The sequence below is a fragment of the Choloepus didactylus genome, chromosome 8, assembly GCF_015220235.1.
Source record: "Choloepus didactylus isolate mChoDid1 chromosome 8, mChoDid1.pri, whole genome shotgun sequence".
Lineage (NCBI taxonomy): Eukaryota > Metazoa > Chordata > Mammalia > Pilosa > Megalonychidae > Choloepus > Choloepus didactylus.
In genome coordinates, this window is record NC_051314.1 from 34,549,316 (window position 1) to 34,572,659 (window position 23,344).

At 37.7% G+C, this 23,344-nt stretch overlaps 1 protein-coding gene across 1 annotated transcript in view; it reads left to right on the plus strand.

The window, feature by feature from the left end:
* Positions 1-1,506: 1,506 nt before the first annotated feature.
* The window catches only part of NDUFA12 (NADH:ubiquinone oxidoreductase subunit A12), a 49,545-nt gene continuing 27,707 nt past the window's right edge, over positions 1,507-23,344 (plus strand). The window contains exons 1-3 of the mRNA XM_037846354.1: positions 1,507-1,662; positions 2,555-2,637; positions 17,298-17,385. Coding sequence (XP_037702282.1) covers positions 1,577-1,662; positions 2,555-2,637; positions 17,298-17,385 — 257 coding nt within the window. The 5' untranslated portion in view covers positions 1,507-1,576. The remainder of the gene's footprint in view (positions 1,663-2,554; positions 2,638-17,297; positions 17,386-23,344) is intronic.

Genomic DNA, 23,344 nt, shown 5'->3' on the forward strand with positions numbered 1-23,344 from the left:
GTGCTGATAGAAAGGAATTACCAGACAAAAATATAAGTAAAAAAACAAATCCAGAGAGAAGTAGAACATTGTAACTGCTGTTTTATTATTTAAGCTCAATGACTGCTAAAATCACAAAAAGTGAAACAAGCAGACACCATGTATTTCCTGATAGAAGTATATAAGTATCACCGATGCAGTATTCGTAAAAGACTGAACCTAAATCTGGTCAAGCCTCTAGGTTTAATTATTAATATACCAGAAATACAGAGGATAGAGAAACCACAGGGACACAATCAGCAAAATCCAGACAGTAGAAAATTACCTGAGAAACAGCCAGTCTCCAGCAAACCAACTGCAAGGAGAAAAACAGGTGGTATTGGGGCTGACAGACGGGTTGGGGTTGGGTGTGTGTGAGGCAGTTACAACCTATGGAAATTATTTGGACAAACAAAAAAAAATTTTTAATGAGACAACTGGAGAAATTTAAATCTTCCTCTGTGAATATTTGACATTAAGGAATTATTAACTTTTTAGGTGATAATGGCAATGTGATGTTTTTAAGAGTCCTTAAATACATATTGAAATGTTTCCAATAGATTTTTTTAAAAACATAAAATACGGGCACAAAAGCCACAATTGAACATTAAAAATTCAAATATGGCGATTTTGAGCAATTGAACGAAACTAAGAAAAAAATATATACTAATATTTGGAAATTTCTTTTTTAGGAGAAAAATTACATCCCTTGTTGGGGTCCAGTAATAGCACTTGGTCCTCTCAAGCATAATATTGTTTTATTTTTTAAAACTGTCTTACAGACAACTATGGGAGCTTAAGTTACAGAATAGAATGTGAAATTTATAATCCTTGACCATTCTAAAGAAATATTGTAGACAAGAGTCTGGAAGAGCAAAGGGTGAAAAGAAGTGAAGGAAGTGACCAAGTGCTAAATTTCTCTTCTCAGATAGTTGGAATCAAAAAGAATATCCAAAATTGATGGGCCAAGGAATACAGGCTTTAAAGTATATTAATTAAAATCATAAAGATAACTGCTAGAAAATTAGCGATAATGTTCATTTTATATTTTTCTAATTTTTAAATGCTTAAAATTTTGAATGTTGACAACTAAACAATCAAATCCTTGAGCAGGTACTTTAATAATTTTCTACCCCTCTTCATTCAACCCAGTGGTAGTACATAGTAGGTGTTCAATATCAGATTTCTGAATGGTATCTTGTTCCTAACCCAGAATATACTGTAAGAATGTCTGCAATAGTCCGAGCCAATCCCCATTTGGGAAGGCTTACACTAGGGGAGCTTTCCACTACATGCCCCGCTTTCAACTCGCAACCTCCGAAAACTTAAATTTACAGCTTATTGGCCTTATTTCCCTCAAAGAAATCAACCACGCCTACTTTAGCAGCCGGAAAATGGTTGCGTGGGCGAGCTCCGAATACGCGCGTACGCGGAGCCGACTCCGCGGAACGGGCGTGTGTGGGAACCTTCTGCATGCTGGCGGCAGGCGGGTGAGGCGGCCACTTCCGCCCGGTGGGTATTGCGAGGCGCACCAGGGAGGCTGGGCCTGCAGAGAAAGATGGATTTAGTGCAGGTTCTGAGGCGGGGGCTGCAGCAGATCAGCGGCCACGGTGGTCTCCGCGGCTATCTCCGGGTGTTATTCAGGTAGGCAGACAGAGCCGTACTCTAGGCCTCTGGGGCTGGGCTTGCACTGGATGGTTTCTTGGAAAGGAGCTCGGTGTCCGTTCCCCTTGGGGATTCCGCGACTTCTGTCAAGGACAACCGGCCCAATCTCTGCTTGCTTCCCCCGGGCTATGGGCATGGGAGCGAAGTCTCTGTCCAGGGGTCTTACCGAGACAGGACTGAAGCCAGCTTTAGAGACGGAGCTGTGACATGGAAGCGAGAGCATCTGGGCTGCACCCTGCCCCGTGTACTAGAAAGAGATGGACATTGCCAGACACACGCTGTGTGACCTTGGGAATTTCTTCTCTTCGCTGGCCTTCACTTTTTTTCTCTGTACATTAAGGTCTTGAACTATACACATGATCATAATAGTCCCTACCAACTTGATCTTCATTGAATCCGATGAGCATCGGAAAACCTAATTGAAAGTGTCAGGAGCCATTCGTGTCATTTTAGGATGAAATACTTTGGCTTCCTGATTTCCTGAAAGTTTTGCCAAATCCAGTGCCTCGTGGCGAGGACATATAGATAAAAGTAGTGTCGGAATTTGAAGATATTGTTTCTGTATGATTAGTGTACTTTAAGCATATCCGTTGAGGTAATTCATCTTTTCTTAACTCTGCATCACACTAGGTGCAACATGAGCAGGAATTCCAGAGCTCTTACCTCAAAGTTGATTCAATCAGCATTGGGTGGTGTGAGGCTGGAGATGAAGGCCAGAAATGTACAACCAGTGACCCTTCCCAGCATCTTCTCGTTTTTCTAGTTGATAAGACAGCCTTTGTGTCTGATAGTTGGTATGCTCACTTGACTTTTGTTTGTTTTGAAGAAAGAATTAGCATCCTAAAATATCTTTTCTTTTGGGTCTTCACAGGGCAAACGATATCAGGGTTGGTAAATTAGTTGGGGAAGACAAATACGGAAACAAATACTATGAAGACAACAAGCAGTTTTTTGGTGAGTGCAACGTTTTTTGGTATGACTAAGGTATGGCTTGCAGGTGGGATTTGACTATTTTCCATAATATACCGAGAGCTTTTACAAAGCACTTTGGAAAAGGATGAAGAACTCAATAGAAGAATATAAAAAGGAAATAAGTGGCCAACAAATACATGAAAAATGACCATCCTCTTTGTAATTAAAGAAATGAAGCTTTAAAAAAGTGTCATCTTTTTTTCACCTGTCAAAATTTGAAATATTTCCCAGTGTGAGTCCAGTGTTGGGTTTGTCAAAATTTGTCCTACAAATATTTTTCCAAAACAAAGACAGCCATTGCAGCATTGTTTTAATAGTAAATTCTAAAAGCGACATTGGTGTGCGTCAGTTGAATACTGAGGAATTATGCTGCATTTTTTAGAAATGTTGTTGCTGTTTAGAATGATTAAAACCAATATATTCTGATGTTGAAAGTGTGAGTAACATGAAAAACTCCAGTGGCAGAACAGTGTTTGGTATCTTAAAAGGAAGAAAATGTATGCTTTTATGTGCATATAAAATTTTGGGGGGGAAACACAAGAAACGTAGTGGTAGAATCAGAAAGGGTGAATTCAACATTCAATCCCTCCACTTTATAACTTTGTTGCCTGGGCAATTTAATTTCTCTAAAACTGGTTTCCCTTTCTATAAAGTAGAATAATATTATTTGCCTCTTAAGGTTTTTTAAAAAAGTAGATGAAAGCTGAATAGAAAGAACTTAGCCTTTGCAGGGTTTCTCCACCTCAGCATTATTGACATTTTGGGGCTGGATAATTTTGTTTTGTGGGTCTGTCCTGTGCTTTGTGGGATGTTTGGCGGATCTACCCACTAGCTGCCAGTTGGAACCCGCTCTCAGTTGTAGTACCCAAAATGTCTCCAGTGTCCTGGGGGGAGGGGATACAAATTTCACTCTGTTGAGAACAATGGGCCTAATGCTTGGCAGGTAATAAGTGTACATTAAATACTATTACTATTATTACCTTCTTGAACTGTTCAATTTTTTTCTGTGTACATTTATAACTTTTTTTAATAGATATATTTTTTTTCTTTATTAGAGAAGTGAGTTTACAGAACAATCATGCAAAAATACAGGATTCCTATACACTACCCCACCACCACCACCTTGCATTGCTGTGGAACGTTAGTTAAAACTGATGGTAGCACATTTTTATAACTAAAGTCCATGGTTTAACTTAGGGTTCACTGTTTGTGAACCATGGATTTTTAAAAAATTTTTATTCTATTACCATATATACAATCAAACATTTCCCCTTTAATCACATTCAGATGTATATTTCACCACCCTTAATTACATTCACAATATTGTGCTACCATCACCACCATCCATTACCAAAACATTTCCATCATTCCAAATAGCAACCTAGTACATTTTAAGCCTTAACTTCCCTTTCCTATCCCCACCCCTCCTATATTCTAGATTCTGACTCTATGAGTTTGCATATTCTAATTGTTTCAAATCAGTGAGATCATATGATATTCGTCCTTTTGTGTCCAGCTTATTTCCCTAACATGATGTCTTTAAGATTCATCCATGTTGTTGCATGTATCCAACTTCATTCCTTTTTATGACTGAATAATATTCCATTGTGTGTATATACCACATTTTATTTATCCATTCGTAGGTGGATGGACACTTGGGTTGCTTCCATTTTTTGTCAATTGTGAATAACACTGCTATGAACATCATTGTGCAAATATTTGTTCAAGTCCCTGCTTTCATTTCTTTTGTGTATATACCCAGTGTGGGATTGCTGGGGCAATAGTATTTCGATAGATTACTTTCTGAGGAACAGCCAAACTGTCTTCCACAGTTGCTGCACCATTCTCCATTGCCACCAGCAATGAATGAGTGTTCCTGATTCCCCATATCCTCTCCAACCCTTGTTATTTTCTGTTTTATTAGTACCAGCCATTCTAATGGATGTGAAATAGTATCTCATTGTGGTTTTGATTTCCATTTCCCTGTTGGCTAATAATGTTGAATATCTTTTCATGTGCTTTCTGGCCATTTGTATATCTTCTTCGGAGAGATGTCTATTCAAGTCTTTTGTCCATTTTTAAATTGGATTGTTTGTGTTTTTGTTGTTAAATTGAAGGATTTCTTTATTTTTTTGGATATTAACCCTTTATCAGGTATGTGGTTTCCGAATATTCTCTCCCATTGTGTAGGTTGTAGTTTTACTTTCATGATAAAGTCCTTTAAGGCACAAAAGTTTTTAATTTTGATGAGGTCCCATTTATCTATTTTTTTCTTCTATTGCTTATGAATTGGGTGTAAAGTCTAAGAAACCATTGCCTAACACAAGGTCCTGAAGATACTTACCTACATTTTCTCCTAGAAGTTTGATAGTTCTGGCTCTTACATTTAGGTATTTCATCTCATTTGGAATTGTATATGGTATGAGGTATGGGTCCTCCTTTTTATTTTTGCAATTGGAGACCCAGTTTTCCCAGCACCATTTGTGGAGACTGTTCTTTCCCAATTGATGTTCTTTGCCCTGTTGTCAAAAATCAGTTGGCCATAAATGTAAGGATGGACTTTTGAACTCTCGATTTGATTCCGTTAGTCTATATTTCTGTCCTTGTGCCAGTACCATGCTTTTTGTTGTTGTTGTTAGTTCCTTCTTTTTTATTGCTGAGTAACATTTCGTTGTATGAATATACCACAGTTTGTTTACCAAATCTCCAGGTAATGGGAATTTGAGTTGTTTTTGGCTGTTTTTATGAAGCTACTATGAATATTCATACACAGGTTTTTGTGTGCACAAACTTTTTGTGTGCATGTTTTGATTTTTAGGGATGGAACTGGAGGGTCATATTGTAAGTGTGTACTTAGCTTTTTAGTACCATGCTTTTTTGATTACTGTGGCTTTGTAATAAGTTTTAAGATTGGGAAGTGTGAGTCCTCCAACTTCATTCTTCTTTTTCAAGATGGCTTTAGCTATTTGGGGCCCTTTACCCTTCCATATAAATTTGATGATTGGCTTTTCCATTTCTGCAAAGAAGGTGGCTGGAATTTTGATTGGGATTGCATTGAATCTATAAATTGCTTTGGGTAGGATTGATATATTAGTAATATTTAGTTTTCCAATCTATGAACATGAAATGTCCTTTCATTTATTTAGGACTTTATTTATTTATTTTAGCAGTATCTTATAGTTTTCTGTGTTCAAGCCCTTTACATCCTTGGTTAGATTTATTCCTAGATATTTGATTCTTTTAGTTACTATTGTGAATAGAATTTTTTTCTTGATTCCTTCTTCCAGTTGTTCATTGCTTAGAACAACTGGGATAGAAACCCTACTGATTTTGGGGTGTTCCAGGAGCTTTTTTGTGGATTTTTCAGGATTTTCTTGATATTGGATGATATCATCTGCAAATAGGGAAAGTTTTACTTCTTCCTTTCCAGTTTGGATGCCTTTACTTCTTTTCTCTTGCCTAACTGCTTTGGCTAAAACTTCTAGCACAGTGTTGAATAACAGTGTGACAGTGGGTATCCTTGTCTCATTCCTGATCTTAGAGGGAAAGCTTCCGTCTTTTACCTTATGTAGGATGTTAGCTGTGGGCTTTTCATTTATGCTCTTTATCAAGTTGAGTAAGTTTCCTTCTATTCCTAATGTTCTAAGTGTTTTTATAAAGAAGGGGTGCTGGAATTTGTCAAATGCCTTTTCTGCTTCAATTGAGATGATGTGTTTTTTTCCCTTCGTTCTGTTAATGTGGTGTATTACATTAATTGATTTTCTTATGTCGAACCACCCTTGCATACTAGGGATAAATCCCACTTTAGATCATAGTGTATAATTCTTTTAATATGCAGCTGGATTTGGTTTGCTAGTATTTTGTTGAGGATTTTTGCATCTATATTCATAAGAGATATTGGTGTATAGTTTTGTGTGTGTGTAGTAATCTTTATCTGGCTTGGTATGAGGGTATGTTGGTCTTGTAGAATGTATTGGGGGTGTTTCCCTCATCTTTAATTTTTTTGAAGAGTTTGAACGGAATTGGAGTTAAGTCTTCTTGGAATATTTGGTAGAAATCCCCTGTAGAGCCATCTGGTCCTGGGCTTTTCTTTCTTGGGAGGTTTTTGATGACTGATTTTAATCTCTTTATTAGAATTGGTTTGTTGCGATCTTCTGTTTCTTCTTGAGTCAATGCAGGTAGTTTGTATGTTTCTAGGAATTTGTCCATTTCATTGAGGTTATCTAATTTATTAGCAAACAGTTGTTCATAGTATTCTTTTCTAGTCCTGTTTATTTCAGCAGGCTTGGTAGTAATTCCCCATTTTCATTTCTGATTTTCGCTATTTATATCCTTTCTCTTTTTTTCTTTTTCAGTCTAACTAAGGATTTGTTAATTTTCTTGATCTTTTCAAAGAACAAACTTTTGGTTTTGTTGATTCTATTGTTTTGTTTGTTTTCTATTTCATTTATCTACACTCTAATCTTCATTTTGTTCCTTCTGCTCACTTTGGGTTTAGTTTGTTCTTCTTTTTCTAGTTCTTCCAGTTTGGGTTATGTCTCTTATTTGAAGACTTTCTTTTTTTTTTTTTTTTTAATTCAGTTTCATTGAGATATATTCACACACAATACAAATAATCAGACTTTCTTCCTTTTTAATGTAAGCATTTAGATCTATAAATTTCCCTGTCAGCACTGCCTTCGCTGTATCCCATAAGTTTTGGTATGTTGTATTTTCATTTTCATTTGCCTCAAGATATTTCCTAGTTTCACTTCTGATTTCCTCTTTAACTCATTAGTTGTTTAAAGAGTATGTTGTTTAATTTCCACATATTTGTGAATGTTCCATTTCTCCCTCTGTTATTGATTCATAGCTTGATTCTGTTTTGGTTGGTGAATATGCATTGTATGATATCAATATTTTTTAATTTATTGAGACTTTCTTTGTGACCTAACGTATGGTCCATCCTGTAGAATGATCCATGTGCACTGGGAAAGAATGTGTATTCTGTTTTTGTTGAGTGAGGTGTTCTATATATGTCTGTTAGCTCTAGTTGGTTTAGAGTCTGATTCACGTCTTATATTTCCTTATTGATCTTCTAACTAGATGTTCTATCCATTATTGAAGATGGTGTATTTAACTCTCCTATTATTAATGTAGAACTGTCAATTTCTCCCTTCAAATCTGTCAGTATTTGCTTCCTATATTTTGGGGCTCTGCTGTTAGGTGCATATATGTTTATATTTGTGAAATCTTCTTGTTGTATTGTCCCTTTTAAGTATCAAATGACCATCTTTATCCCTTATAGCTGTTTTTGATGTGAAGTCTATTTTATCTGATATTAATATAGCCACCCAGCTCTCTTTTGGTTACTACTTGCGTGGAATATTTTTTTCCATCCTTTCACTTTCAGCCTACGTTTGTCTTTGAATTTAAGGTGAGTATCTTGTGGACAGCATATAGTTGGGTCATGCTTTTTTATCCATTCTGCCAATCTCTCTCTTTGGAGAATTCAAGCCATTTACATCTGAAGTCACTACTGATAATACAGAACTTTCTTCTGCCATTTTGCTATTTAGCCTTTGTGAATCCTATACCTTTTTTATCCCTCACTTTCGTTAAGGCCTAATTTGTATCTATTTGCTTTTTTGTGTTGTACCGTATTCAATGCCTTCTCATTTTTATCTGGATATATTTTTCATCTGTTTTCCTTGTAGTTACCATTGGGTTTAAAATTTAACATCTTAAATATGTAACAATCATATTTGGTTTGATAGCAAATTAACATTAGTAGCATGCACGTATCCTTCTCCTATTCCCCTTTCCCCCCACCTTTTTAAAATACTTGTTACCACTTATATCTTTGTACATTGTACATCCAGACATAGATTTATCATTACCTTTTATGCATTTGCATTTAGCACCTGTAGGAAATAAGAAGTGGAGTTACATACCAAACAATATACTTCAATAATTTTGGCAGTTGTAATTACCCAAATAGTTACCTTTGCCACCTTTATGCTGCTTTCAACCACTGTCTAGTGTCGTTTCCTCTCAGTCTAAAAAACTCCATTTAGCATTAGGGAAAGTCTAGTGATGATGAACTCCCTCAGCTTTTGTTTATCTGAGAATGTATTAATCTCTTGCTCATTTTTGAAAGAAAGTCTTGCAGGATATAAAAAACTTGACTGAGAATTGTTTCCTTTCAGTGCTTTAAGTATTTCAACCCACAGCCTTCTTGTCTCCGTGGTTGCTGATGAGAAATTAGCTCTCAATCTAATTGTGACTCCTTTGTACATACATGTTGATTTTCTCTTGCAGCTTTCAGAAGTCTCTCTTTGTCCCTTGCATTTGATAGTGTGATCAATATATGATGGAGTGAGTTTTCCTTCATATTTATCCTGTTTGGTGTTCTCTGGGCTTCTTGGATGTGCATATTCACATCTTTTGCTAAGTTTGGGAAGTTCTCTGTCATTATTTCTTTGAATATTCCTTCCCTTCCTTCCTTCCTTCCTTCCTTCCTCCCTTCCTTCCTTTCTTCCTTCCTTCCTTCATTCCTTCTTCCCTCCCTCCCTTCCTTCCCCTTCTGGGACTCCTATCATGTATCTCAGAGCTAGACTGTAGATCAATCATAGGCTATTTTCACTTTTAATAATTCTTTCTTCTTGCTGCTCCTCAACCTGACTCATTTCAAGTGTTTTGTCTTCAAGTTCACTGATTCATTCTTCTGCCAGCCCCAATCAGCTTTTGAAACCTTCCTGGGGCTTTTTCATTTCAGTTATGTGGTCTTCATCTCCAGTGGTCCTTTTTGCTTCATTTTAAAAATTTCTCGTCTCTTTACTAAGACTCTCATATTGGTCATTTTTCCCTGGCATCCTTTACTTCTTTTTCTGTATTTTCCTTCATCTCCTTGAGCAGTTTTAAGGTCATTTTTTAGAAGGCTTTGTTCCGTATGTTCACATTCTCATCTTCTTCATTGTTGTTTTCTGGAATTTTATCTTATTCCTTTTGATGGGGTATCGTTTCCTGTTTCTTTGTTTGTCTTGTACTCTTTTGTTGCACACTATACATATTAATGTTTTAAAATATTAACTCTGTGATTTATTCCCTGAGATGTCTGTTTCTTGATTTTATAACCAGCTGGTGATAAGACAGAGATTTTCTTGAGCTTTAACCCTCCTATCTGGAAAGTCTGCCCAAGGTAAATGTAGTGTGCAGGGTTTTCCCTGTGTTTCTGGGTCTCTGTCTTGTCCTAGGCTTTTGCTTGTTAGTTGTTTTAGAGTGCCCCTGTTTACAGGAGTTTGGTTGTCTGCTCAGTTTCCCAGCAGACAGACCTTCCTCTCCTGGATATTTAAAGCTGGCAGGCCTTTGCTCCAGACTGTTCACCTCTATAGTTTCTTAAACTCCTTTAGTTGTCTCAAGTGGCTTTTGCTTGAAGGACAACTTCTGGGAGGAGAGGCGTGCTGGAGAGAACTTTTCCAAGTCAATCTTTCCCAGCCAAAACAAGGTTGGTCACCCATGAAGGCCCAGCTCCAAAGTGCCCTGGGGTGGGGATCAGGAAGGGTGCCAAGACCTTCTCCAATGGCTCCCCAAACCTGAGCTTAACTGGAATGGCCAGTAAATGCAGCCCTTCAACTAACTGTCCCCCACAGCCCTGAGAAGTGCAGAGTCTTTTATCTCCTCTGCCACTGCCCCTGTCCAGGGAGGGTTGAAACAATGATCGCCATCACCTTTGTCCAGGCGGGTGGAAATAATGGCTGCCCATAGAACCTGGGCCCCCAGCAGTCAGGATTCACTAATCAAAAGCTATGATCAGTGATCAGCTGTGCCCGCCCCTTTCTTGGGGAAGAGGATTTTTATGTCCCTTTCTGTCACCAGCAAGCTATCCAGGGGCTGGACCCCTCTGCAGCCTGCCACAAGAGTGGGGGATAGGTGCTGGTAGCCACCATGTGGAGAGAGCATTTTACTGTTCTTCACCGTAATTTATCAGCCTCTTCCTCTTGCTCTCCCCTGGATATTGTACAGTGTGTTCTTCTGGCCTCCAGAGATTCAAAGTAGTTATTTCATACAGTTCATACCTGCTTAATTGTTGTTTTGGTGGAAGGACTGAGTCCTGGAGTTCCCTACTCTGCCATCGTCCCACAATTCACATTTGTAACTTTTATAATAATAAAAAAATTCTCTCTTTATTGATATGAGGAGTATCAAAAGAGGGATAAAATTAGTCTTCCAAAGGATAGATGTATAATGTGAAATCATAATGGCCTAGTATTTATTGAAGTGTTTGCCATGTGCCAGGTGCTGTGCTAAGCACATAACATACATTACCTAATTTAATCTTCAACATTTCTTGAGTTAGGCACTTTAATTTTCCCCATTTTATAAATGAAGTAACTGAGTCATTGAGAAGTTAAGAATTTTTCTTAGGTATATATAAACCATTTTCTGTTTGTGTCAGATGTCATTTGGTTTGCTAGAGGTAAACAGCAGTATCATGTGTTCTATTGCAAGTAATATTTTTAATTCTCTTACCAATCAGAATTTTACCTGAAACAGGTAAGAGATTATCTAAAAATTATTGTTTTATAAATGAAGAAACCAAGATACCAAAAAATATCTTAACCAAAGAGACTTAATCAAATAAAACAGCTAGTTAGTGGCAGCGTTCCAGGCCAATATTCTTTCCACTTCATCACATTGTTTTTACAAACTATAACAGACTTCTCCTTCCTCCTTCCCTGTCTCCCTTCCTCCCTGCCTTCCTTTCCCCTCAAATTTGAAATATCCTTGCTTTGCTAATTTGAAAATGATATGTGGTCTTGCAGAACATTAAAACTTTCTGTGTGAAGTAAAAAAATGAAAATCCCCTCCTCTTGTAATTTTACCCCTCAGCATATAAATTTTTTTAAGATTCTTTAATGAATGTATAAACCTACAATTTTTTTCTTTTTTAATTAATGTGCTAAAAATATACATATTGTTTGTAGGCTGAAATATTTTTACTTAAAAATCATTGGCCATTACAGTGGCTAAGAGATCTCAAATAAAGTCAAGAGGCTATCCTGGAGGTTTCTCTTATGCAAGCTCCAGCTAGATATTCCAAATGGCCACAGTATGCCATGCCCTTATCAAACAGTAGTCCCAAAATTCCTAGGTCCCTATCTGAGATTCTATACAAGATTCACTCACTAAGTTTTACCTCTCAGAAACTTAAATCCACCAGAGTGTTCCTATGCAAGACAATCCTAAAACCCAGAGGCAACAGCCTTTTTAAGAACAATCAGATGCAGTCCCCTTCCCCATAATGTCGACCCCACCTTTCAATATGAACAAGTTAGGTTGGTCACTGTTTAGACATCCTTGCAGATCAAGAAAGTGATTAAATGAGAGGAAGGGGTAGCAACAGACAAGATAGGATTTAACAAAGGATTACGAATACAGAAACTTTATATAAATAAATATATATTATTTTTAGATGCTAGGGTATTAGAGTACCTAGAAGAAAATAACTGAAATGGTGGAGCTGTAAGCTATAACATTCTTTGAAATTTGCTCTACAGCTACTCATTGAATTGTGCTTTGAAAGTTATCACCTTCTGTATATATCTTATATTTCACAATAAGGAAAGAACTGAAAACTGTAGGTACTGTAACCTATAACATTTTTTGAAATTACCTACATAACTGCTTGTTGAGCTGTACTTTGAAAATTAACACCTTTCTGCATATACGTTATATTTTTCAATAATATAAATAACTGAAATTGTGGAACTGTAACCCATAATATTCTTTGAAATTTGCTCTATAACTACTTGTTAAATTGTAATTTGAAAGTTTCATTGTTACGTATATGCTAAAGTTCACAATTTAAAAAAGCATTAAAAATTAAAAAAAAAATTTTTTAAATTGGCCATGTTCCACATTAGTAAGTTGGATGTATCTACAGCATTCTGTGTGTGTGTTTGGTTATTTGTTTGTATTTTCTTATTTAAAAAAAAAATTCACAGCATTTTTTTTTTCTTTTTAATTTTTATTGGGATTGTTCAGATACCATACAATTATCCAAAGTCCAAAGTGTACAATCAGTTGCCCCTGGTACCCTTATACAGCTGTGCATCCATCACCACACTTAATTTTGTTCAATTTTTAGAAACTTTTCATTACTCCAGACAGGAAATAAAGTGAAAGATGAAAAAAAGGAAAAAAAAGAAAAGGAAACTCGAATCCTCCCATATCCCTAACCAACCCCCCTCAATTCTTGACTCATAGTGTTGGTATAGTACGTTTGCTACTGTTTATGAAAGAATGTTGAAATACTACCAAGTGTAGTATATAGTTTGCAATAGGTATATATTTCTTCCCTATATGCCCCTCTATTATTAACTTCTAGTTGTATTGTCATACGTTTGTTCTGGTTCATGGAAGAGTTTTCTAATATTTGTACAGTTAATCATGGACATTGCCCACCATAGGATTCAGTTTTATACATTCCCATCTTTTGACCTCCAACTTTCCTTCTGGTGACATATATGACTCTGAGCTTGCCCTTTCCACTTCATTCACGTACCATTCAGCACTGTTAGTTATTCTCACACCTTGCTACCAACATGTCTGTTCAATTCCAAACATTTAAGTTCATCCTAGTTGAACATTCTGCTCATACTAAGCAACCGCTCCCCATTCTTAAGCCTCATCCTATATTTTGGTACCTTATAATTTCATGTCTATGAGTTTACATATTATAATTAGTTCTTATCAGTGAAATCCTGCAATATTTGTCCTTATGTGTCTGGCTTATTTCACTCAGTATGTTGCCCTTGAGGTTTTGTCATCAACCCATTTTTTTTAAGATGGTTTTGTTCACACACCATACATCCCATCCTAAGTAAACAATTGATGGTTCTCTGTATGGTCACATATTTATGTGTTCACCACCTTCACCACTATCTATATAAGAGCATCTACATTTCTTCCACAAGGCAGGAGGGAGAGTCAAAGAAGGTAGAGAGGCAAAAGAAAGGGAAAAAAATGACAGCTAGAAAGTAACAAAAGGGAAAAGTAACCTTAAATCAAAATAAAGAGTCAGACAATACCACCAATGTCAAGTGTCTAACATGCCTCCCCTATCACCTCCTCTTATCTGCATTTCCCTTGGTATATCGCCTTTGTTACATTAAAGGAAGCATAATACAGTGATTCTGCTAGTTACAGTCTCTAGTTTACATTGATTGCATCCTTCCTCCAATGCCTCCCCATTTTTAACACCTTGTAAGGTTGACATTTGCTTGTTCTCCCTTGTAAAAGAACATTATTTGTACATTTTATCACAATTGTTGAACACTCTTGATTTCACCAAGTTACACAGTCCCATTCTTTATCTTTCCTCCTTTCTTCTGGTGTCTCACATGTTCCCAACCTTCCTCTCTCAAGCGTATTCATAGTTATCTTTGTTCAGTGTACTTACATTGCTGTGCTACCATCTCCCAAAATTGTGTTCCAAACCACACACTCCTGTCTTCTATCACTCTGTAGTGCTCCCTTTAGTATTTCCTGGAGGGCAGATGTCTTGTTCACAAAGTCTCTCGTCTGTTTGTCGGAAAATATTTTGAGCTCTCCCTCATATTTAAAGGACAGCTTTGCTGGATATAGGATTCTTGGTTGACAGTTTTTTTCTTTCAGTATCTTAAATGTATCACACCACTTCTTTCTTGCCTCCATGGTTTCTGCTGAGAGATCCGCACATAGTCTTATTAAGCTTCCTTTGTATGTGATGGATTGTTTTTCTCTTGCTGCTTTCAGGATTCTCTCTTTGTCTTTGACATTTGATAATCTGATTATTAAGTGTCTTGGCATAGGCCTATTCAGTTCTATTCTGTTTGGAGTACGCTGTGCTTCTTGGATCTGTAATTTTATGTCTTTCATAAGAGATGGGAAATTTTCATTTTTTTCATTCTTTTCTCCATCTGCTCCTTTGTGTGTAGGCTTTCAGGTGTTTTGTTCTCCAGTTCTTGAGTGTTTTCTTCTGCCTCTTGAGATCTGCTGTTGTACGTTTCCATTGTGTCTTTCATCTCTTGTGTTGTGCCTTTCATTTCCATAGATTCTACTAGTTGTTTTTTTAAACTTTCAATTTCTGCCTTATGTATGCCCAGTGTTTTCTTTACAGCCTCTATCTCTTTTGCGAAATCTTCTCTAAACTTTTTTAATTGATTTAGCATTGGTTGTTTAAATTCCTCTATCTCAGTTGAAGTGTACGTTTGTTCCTTTGACTGGGCCATGGCTTCGTTTTTCTTAGTGTAGGTTGTAGTTTTCTGTTGTCTAGGCATCTGACCTCCTAGGCCACCCCAATCAGGTTTTCCCAGATGAGAACAGGCTCAGGTCACAGAAGGAGGAAATATTCAGTATCTGGTTTCCCTGATGGTTTTTCTTAGAGGCTTGATACACCTCTGCTTTTCTGCCCAGCAGGTGCACCTGTCAGCCTGTCATCGGATTGTGTAAGAGGGTGTGGCCTGTGGCTCTCCTCCCCCAGGCTTTGGGGTCTGGTTCCAGAAAGGCAGGCAGTAGAGCTGGGCCCCTCCCTTTACTCTTGGGAAACTATGCCCCCTCCAGAGAGGTCACTGCATATCAATAAGCTCTTTGTTTCTCTGACTCTGCTGATCAGTGTTTTGATTTTAAAATGGCTGAGGTTGTCTTTACTGCAAAGTGCTGTGGGCTGAAAACGGCTGAGGTTTTCTCCACAGAGAGAGAAAGGGACAGAAAACCTCCCAGGTTCACCTGTCAGCCAGAGATAGCACCCAATCCTTTGGGCTCCCCTTCCTGAGACAGATATGTCCCCCGACTCTCCCAAGGTCAGTTGTCACCAAAAGCCTCTGTGTGCTTGTTGAGGATTCGTTGTCTGTATTGAGCAGTGAACATTAAAACCCCAGGTGGAGCTGGGCTGAGACAGTGCTGCTCTCTAGCACCGCGAGGCTTCCGTGAGGGAGGGGCTCTCGGCTCTTGGCTCTCAGTGCGGGTCTGCAGTTTTACTTACAGATTTTATGCTGCGATCTCGGGCATTCCTCCCAATTCAGGTTGGTGGATGATGAGTGGACAGTCACGTTTGTCTTCCTGCAGTTATTCCAGGTTATTTACTAGTTTTTTTGGTCGTTTATGGATTGTTCCGGGGGGGACTAACAGTCTTCCACTCCTCTCTATGCCGCCATCTTAGCTCTCACAGCATTATTTTTAATAGGTACACAATATTCTGTGGTATCAATGAACCATTATTTTTTTCAGTCACTTCTCAATTGATAGACATTTATATTGCCTTCACCTATTTACTGTTAGAAACTATGCTGCAGTAAACTTGTAAGCAGTTATCCACATTTCATTTGTTCGAATATCCTAAGAATAAATTCCTGGAAGTGGGATTGCTAAGTGTGAGTATGAACATTTAAAATTCTGATATATATTGTGAGACTATTAAAGCCCAGCTCTCCTATCACAGTCTAACTCTATGAAACCTTTTCCAAGCTCTCCTCCGTCTGCCTGTCATGTTCCCCCATTTCATTGGATTAAAATTTACTTTCAGCTATTTGTTTCCATGATTGATTTCTCTAATAGAAGAAGCAAATTCTGATTGAAATTTATATTTCTTTTAATAGATAAGGTCATGTTTAAATAGCATTAGTTGATATTTGTGGCTTATATGTTTACCTAGGAAAACCCTATAAAGTAAATTCAGATCACCTTTTGCTAAAGTGTAAAATCTATATTAGTCTCCTAGAGGGACTAATTCAGTTTTCCCTATTTGGGGAGTGGGGGTCAGTGAGGGAGAGGTAGAAGGAATCTTCATTTATTGTGCAGTTATTATATGGCAGATGCTGAACTAGGTGTGTGTGTGACATATTCTTATTTAATTTTCATAGCAACTCTAAGATGTAGGTATAATCATCCTCTTTTAATAGATAAACGGAGGCTCATAAAGTGTTCCTAATATCCACTTATAATAAGAGACAAAGCTTCATTTATCCAGGTCTTTGACTAACTTAAGGATGGGTTGGTTATTTGGAACCCAGAATGTAATTTTTTCCCCAGAGACATGTTTTGTATATAGTGATTACTATTCTGATGACATGACCTATCCTATATAACTAACCATTATTTACAATGTTTGCTTGTTATGTATAATTCACTGATTTTCAAAAGGATCTGAGATGGTTGTCTTAAAATGTTTCTATGAAAACCTATCATTCAAGTTTGATGGCTCTGGTTATGTTTTTCCTGCCCCTGTCTTGGAAGGAGCACTTTCTTTCTTGACAATCGTAAGTGTTCTAACAGCTGGGAACAAATCCCCCCTACCCTCTCCACTACTCTGTTGGCAAGGGCTGTGGGAGAATCAAGAATTCTCCACTTGGAGAAAGGCCCGAGCCCCAGCCATGCAGTGAGTTGTTTCAATCCCTGGCACAGCGTGATGAAATCTTGCCAAACACTTCCTTGAGCATGTGTTCACAGTACACCCAGGGTGTTATTCCTCTAACATTCCTCTTATGTAAGAGCACATATAAATCTTTTCTTAATTAAAAAAAAAAAGGTTGTCTTCTTTAATATTATGCAATTATGCTTTTAACAGAAAAAAGATTGTCTTTATTTCTCACATTTTTCTGATTGTTGACCTTTCAATCCAGGCCGTCACCGATGGGTTATTTATACTACTGAAATGAATGGCAAGAACACATTCTGGGATGTGGATGGAAGCATGGTGCCCCCCGAATGGTAAGCTAAGTCAACATTTTATTTGACTTGTCAATATTGTTTCATTATACAATATTTATTGAATATCTATTGTAAGGCATTCAGTCGTGTTCTTCTGAAAGCGTCTTTTACAGTTTCAACGTCTGCATAGCAAACTGCCCTAGAATTTAGTGGCTTAAAGCAATGATAATTAATCTCATGGTTTTTGTGTGTTAGGAATTCAGACAAGATACAGGAGGTATGGCTTATCTCTGCTCTACCATTTGTGGGCCTCAGCTGGAAGGCTCTAAGGCTGGGGTCTAGAATCATTTGAGGACTTATTCACTAATATGTCTGGCAGTTAATTCTAGCTGTCAGCTGGGAGCATACCTGGGGCTATGGGTTGGAACACTTAATCTCACAGATCATCCCGTATCACTTCTGCATTCCATTGCTCAAGGCAATTACAAACCTCTGCTCAAGTTCAAGGGAAGGGGACATAGACCTTACCTCCTTTTTTTTTAAATGCAATTTTGTTAAGACATATTCACACACCATGGAAGCCATCCAAAGTATACAATCAATGACTCACAGTATAGTTGTGCATTCATCACCACAATCAATCTTAGAACATTTTTTACTCCCCGCCAAAAATAATAAAAAGAACACACAAAACATCCTATACCCCATATCCTCCCCTATTATTATTTATATATTTTTGTCTTTATTTTATTACTCATCTGTCCATACACTGGATCCAGAGACTGTCAGTTACAAGGTTTTCGGAATCACACAGTCACGTGATAAAAGCTATATAGTTATAGAGTCATCATCAATAATCAAAGCTACTGCATTACTGTTCAACAGTTTCAGGTATTTCCTTCTAGCTCTTCTAATACACTAGAAACTAAAAAGGAATATCTATATACTGCATAAGAATAACCTCCAGAATAGCCACTCGACTCTATTTGACATCTCTCAGCCACTGAAATTTTATTTTGTTACATTTCTTTTCCCCCGCTTTGTTTAAGAAGGCATTCTCAATCCCACGATGCCAGAGCCAGGCTCATCCCTGGGAGTCATGTCCCACGTAGGGGGTAGGGTAATAAGTTAATTTGCAGAGTTGGCTTAGAGATACAGGCAACATCTGAGCAACAAAAGAGGCTCTCTGGGGGTAACTCTTAGGCACCCCATTGGCTTAGCTTCCCCATTGGAGAGATAAGTTTCATAAGGGCAAGCCTCTAGATTGAGGGCTTGGCTTATTAAATTGGGAGCCCCTATTGCTTAAGATAAAAGCAGGAAATCCCCAGGTGGGGGGAAGTTTAATAGTTCCACATTTTTCCCCAGTAGACCTTACCTCTTGATGGAATGTGTCAACATCATCATATTACATGTTAAAACGTACAGTGACGTGGCTAGTCAGAATGCCGATGCAGGAGGCAGCAAGCTTTCTAACTTCTGAAACCATGGGCCAGTAAATTCCTGTTGTTAAGCCAACCTATTGTATGGTATTTGCTTTAGCAGCTGGAAAACTAAAACACTAACCAAAACATGTCTGTAAACTTTCATCTACAATTATTTTTCAGCCTCTGGTCTATTCTATTACTTGGACTAATTGGGAGCATTGCTCCACCTCAGTTACATGGTTTTGAAGGCCATAACATTGGATGATGTATTTAAATAAAGCTCATTGGTTCTTTACATGAGAAAACAGGATGGATTAGGAACATTTTCTTGCTACATCTGGGGCTGGGTTTTGTGCTCTTTTTAATGGGAAGTTATTATTTCTATATATCTATGGTTCTGTTAAGGTTTCTGATTTTAGATTTAGAGCAGTCACCCTTCTCTAGATGGGAATATATCAGGGGAACTATTTGAGACCAAAGTCCCAAAGTGGAACACTGCTTTAAGAGCTGAGGTATACTTCTAGTTTTGCTTCTTGGGTGGAGTTGATCTTGGGAGAATATGGAAGGCACGTGGGCTGTCTTGTTCAGATTGAGGTCTGTCTCCTTCAAAACACTCATCTAACATCAGTGTTCAGCATTCACAGTTTGAGGGTAGGGGTGATTTAAATTATGTGAGATGAGACAGTTAAAATTACAAAATAGTAGAAGTTCTGAAAAGATAAAAGTACTATTCAGCCAAGCAAGTCCTTTTATATGATCTGAGATCACATGAAAAAGAAGCTGAGAGCTGTAAAAGATAAGATCACTCTAGCAGGTTCCTGAGGATGTTTGAGGATACAAAGCTGAATTTCTTTGTGGAGAGGAGCCTCCTAAGGACTGAGTGCCTTTGATGACCCTTGTTTATAAGAGAAGCTTGTGGTGAGTCTTTGAGGAGAGAAGTGGTGTTAGACAAGCTCAGCTGTTTGCTTCGCAACACTGCTCCCCACTCCATCCCACCCCCACTTTACTGAGCATAATATATTGTGGAATTCTGAATCTATAGACTCTTACCTTCAGTTTGATCTGTGAATAAATTTGAAGTTGGATTGATTTGTCTTAAATTGCAAAGCTAAGTGTTATGTTACATGTAGAGTAATGAATAACAAATACAATTTGTCATCTTTATTCACTGAGGTAACTAATGAGTACCTACCTGGTGCCAAAAACTGTTGTAGGCACTGAGGATACAACAGTGTATAAAACAAAGTCCTTGTTCTTGGGGTGGGGGGGAGCATAAAAGTAAATATATTATGCAAAAAAGATAATCCAAAGCTGGGTGTGATGGTTTGGAGGCTTTATGGACCCAAGAAAAGTATGTTCTTAAAATTAATCCATTCCTGTGGGTGTGGACACATTACAAGTAGGATCTTTGGTGAGTAGGATCTTATTCGGGGTGAGTCTAAATCCTCTTACTGGAGTCCTTAATAAGAGGATGAAATTCAGAGAAGCACAGCACAGAGAGAGAGAGAAAGACACCAAAGTTGGGAGAGAAAGACATAGAAACAGAGAAGAAACCACTGAAGCCAGAAGCTGGAATCAGTGAAGCCCAGAAGAGAAGGGAGAAACCAGCACACATCACTATGTGCCTGGCCATCTGACATAGGAGTCCAGGTATCGTCTTGATGTTGCCTTGATTTGGACATTTTTACGGCCTCAGAACTGTAAGCTTGTAAGCTAATAAATCCCCATTGTTAAAAGCCAGTAATTTCCGGTATATTGCATTTTAGCAGCTTGACAAACTTAAACACAGGGATTCTTACAGGCATAGAGTGCTGGGGGTAACTAGAGAGCTTAAGGAGACAGGGTGGCTATTTTATACAAGGTTTAGGGAAGGCTTTTTTGTGGAAGTGACATTTAAGAGAGATGCAGAGGACAGGAGGGAGAAAACCAGAGGGGGAGACAGAGCACCAGGCAAAGGGAAACACAGATGCAAAAGCCCTGTATGTTTGAGCTGTATTGCTTTGTTGGAAGAACAGTGGTGAGGCAGGCCAGTTTGACTGGAATGAAGTAAGTGAAGGAAAGGTGTTGAGAACTGAAGTAGGAGAAAGACCAAGACCCAGATATGTAGATGTTGTAAGCCATGGTAAATACTTTGGCTTTTTTTCTACATTTCTTGGGAAGTCACTAGAGGGTAAGATAGAATATGGTCTGATTTATGTTTTGTAATTTTTTAAAAACTGGACACAGTCCCAATCCCAAACTTACAGAAAAGTTATAAGTACCTGCATAGTTTGAAAGTAATTTCCCATGATGATGCCCGTGACTCCTTTAGTGTGCAATTCCTACAATCTCCTGCATAACTACAATATGACCATCAAAAACAGAAAATTATCAATGATACACCACTACCTCAGACTCCAATCAAGTTTTATCAGTTGTCCCAACAATTTCCCTTACAGCAAGAAAATCTAATCACATTGTTTATAGTTTTCTTGTCTCTTTAGTCCCCTTCACACTGGATCAATTCCTGAGCTTTTCCTTGATTTTCAGGACTTTGATATGTTTGAAAATTACAGGTCAGTTGTGTTGTCTAATGTCCCTCATGTGATATTGTCAAATATTTCCTTATGGCTAGATTCAGACCATGTGTCTTTGGCAGGACTCTCACAGAAGTAGTGCCATGTTCTTTGGATTGCATTCTATTAAGTGGTACCCGATTTTGATTTTCCCAATACTGATGATAACTTCTATCACTAGATTAAGGTTTATCTTCCAGGCTTCACCATTCTAAAGTTACTGGTTTTCCCTTTGTTATTAATTAGCATTTTGTGGGGAAATGCTTTGGCATTATATAACTATGCTGTTATTCCTCAAGCTTTCAGTTTATTCATTTATTTATATCAGGGTGGATACCTATTTTAATCAATGAGTTGTGAACCATTACTTTAATTACTTATTTTATTGCTCAGATTGACCCGGATTTGGCCAATGGGAATCCACTGGCACTGGATTTCCTGTCCTTTTCAAATGTCCCCATCATTCTTGAAGCAATTTCTTGCTTTCTGGCACAAGATTTTCAAGACTCATCTTGTACTTTCCGTGCCCTTGGAAACAGCCATTTCTCTGAGGAACCCTGTTATGTGTGTATGTATAGTGTATGTAGTGGGGCATGGTATTTAAAAACTAAGATCTGAGTTCAAGGTATGCTCATTGCTATTAGGGTGTCAGTGCTCTCAGATTCTGTCAGTGGATAAACTAAGAAATGTATGTAATGGCTTTATGTGCGTGCACATGTGTGTGTTTGTACATACACATTTTTATTTCTATATCTCTATCTATTGAAAATCATAAGTCCACACCAGTATCACCAGTTGCTATCTAACACCACAGGTTTCTAGTTTTCTCTTTCTATATTTGTAACTGTTTCTTTCTTAATACTTAATTGATCAGTTCCTCTGCCTATAACTAATTTCTCATTACTGCTGCTCTGCCTCCCCATAATAGATTCCCTCTTTGCCCCACTTTGCCTCCAACATCTTGCACCAGGTTGCTATCCCAGCCCCCGCCTTGTGAGCACTGTCCTCTTCCCACTCATTCTCTGACACACCTTCTGGGCTACTGTAGCTCCCCTGACTCCAAGCATAGATGCCTGCCTTGCTTGGCCCAACCTAATGGTTTTGGACTCTAATTAATATTTTTAAAGCACCTCTGTGGTTTCTGTGTGCAGAATAGAAGAAAAGGGCAACTGTGGAAGCAGGCAGATCCATTAGGAAGCTATTACATATAGTTGTCTGGGTAGTATATAATAGAGGCTAGGACTATGGCATGGCAGGTAGTGATTATTATCTATGTTTTAAGTTAGCTAATTGACAGCATCTGTACAGTAAAGCACAGAAGTCTTATTTTTATGATAGCTTTTGCATAGAATTAGTGACCTAAAAACGAAGTAAGTAATTAGTATCTACATGAAACTTGACAAGATAAAAAATTGTTGAGGGAAGAAAGGTAGAAAGTTTGGGCTATTTAACACATGATAGTATGAAATTAATGTTTTTACTTATATCAGCAGAAATAAAGATATGCTTCTTGTGGTTTGATATATTGAAACCCTAAAATCCTTTAACCCAAGGGAAAAAAACATGCTATGCCTAGATATTTCTCTACTGCATATATACATTTTCCCCACTTGGTGGCACCTTCTGTTCATTTCTCAATAAATGTATTTTCTCTCTCAGCATAGTACAGTAATCTCTTGTACATTAATTTTTTTATGTTTAACTTCGTAAGTAATACATATAAATACATTATTTTAAAAAATAATAGTGTATGTTAAAGTGTTGTGTTTTTTTTTAACTTAAATTTTATACCTGAAGATTTTTCTGGGGAGGGTGAAATTAAATGTTTTTGCTCCTATAGAGTTAATTTATTTAGGATGTGTAACGTCATTTTGGTCAGCTTTTTTCAGTTGGCATGATATGTTCTAGAAGCTTTTGTACAAAAGTAAGGTGATGGGTGGGTGGAGTTGACATAGAAATGATAGAGTGGAATCAAGAATGATTCATATTGGGCTTGAGTGGTTGAATGGATGGTGGTGCCATTCATTGAAATGGGATTAC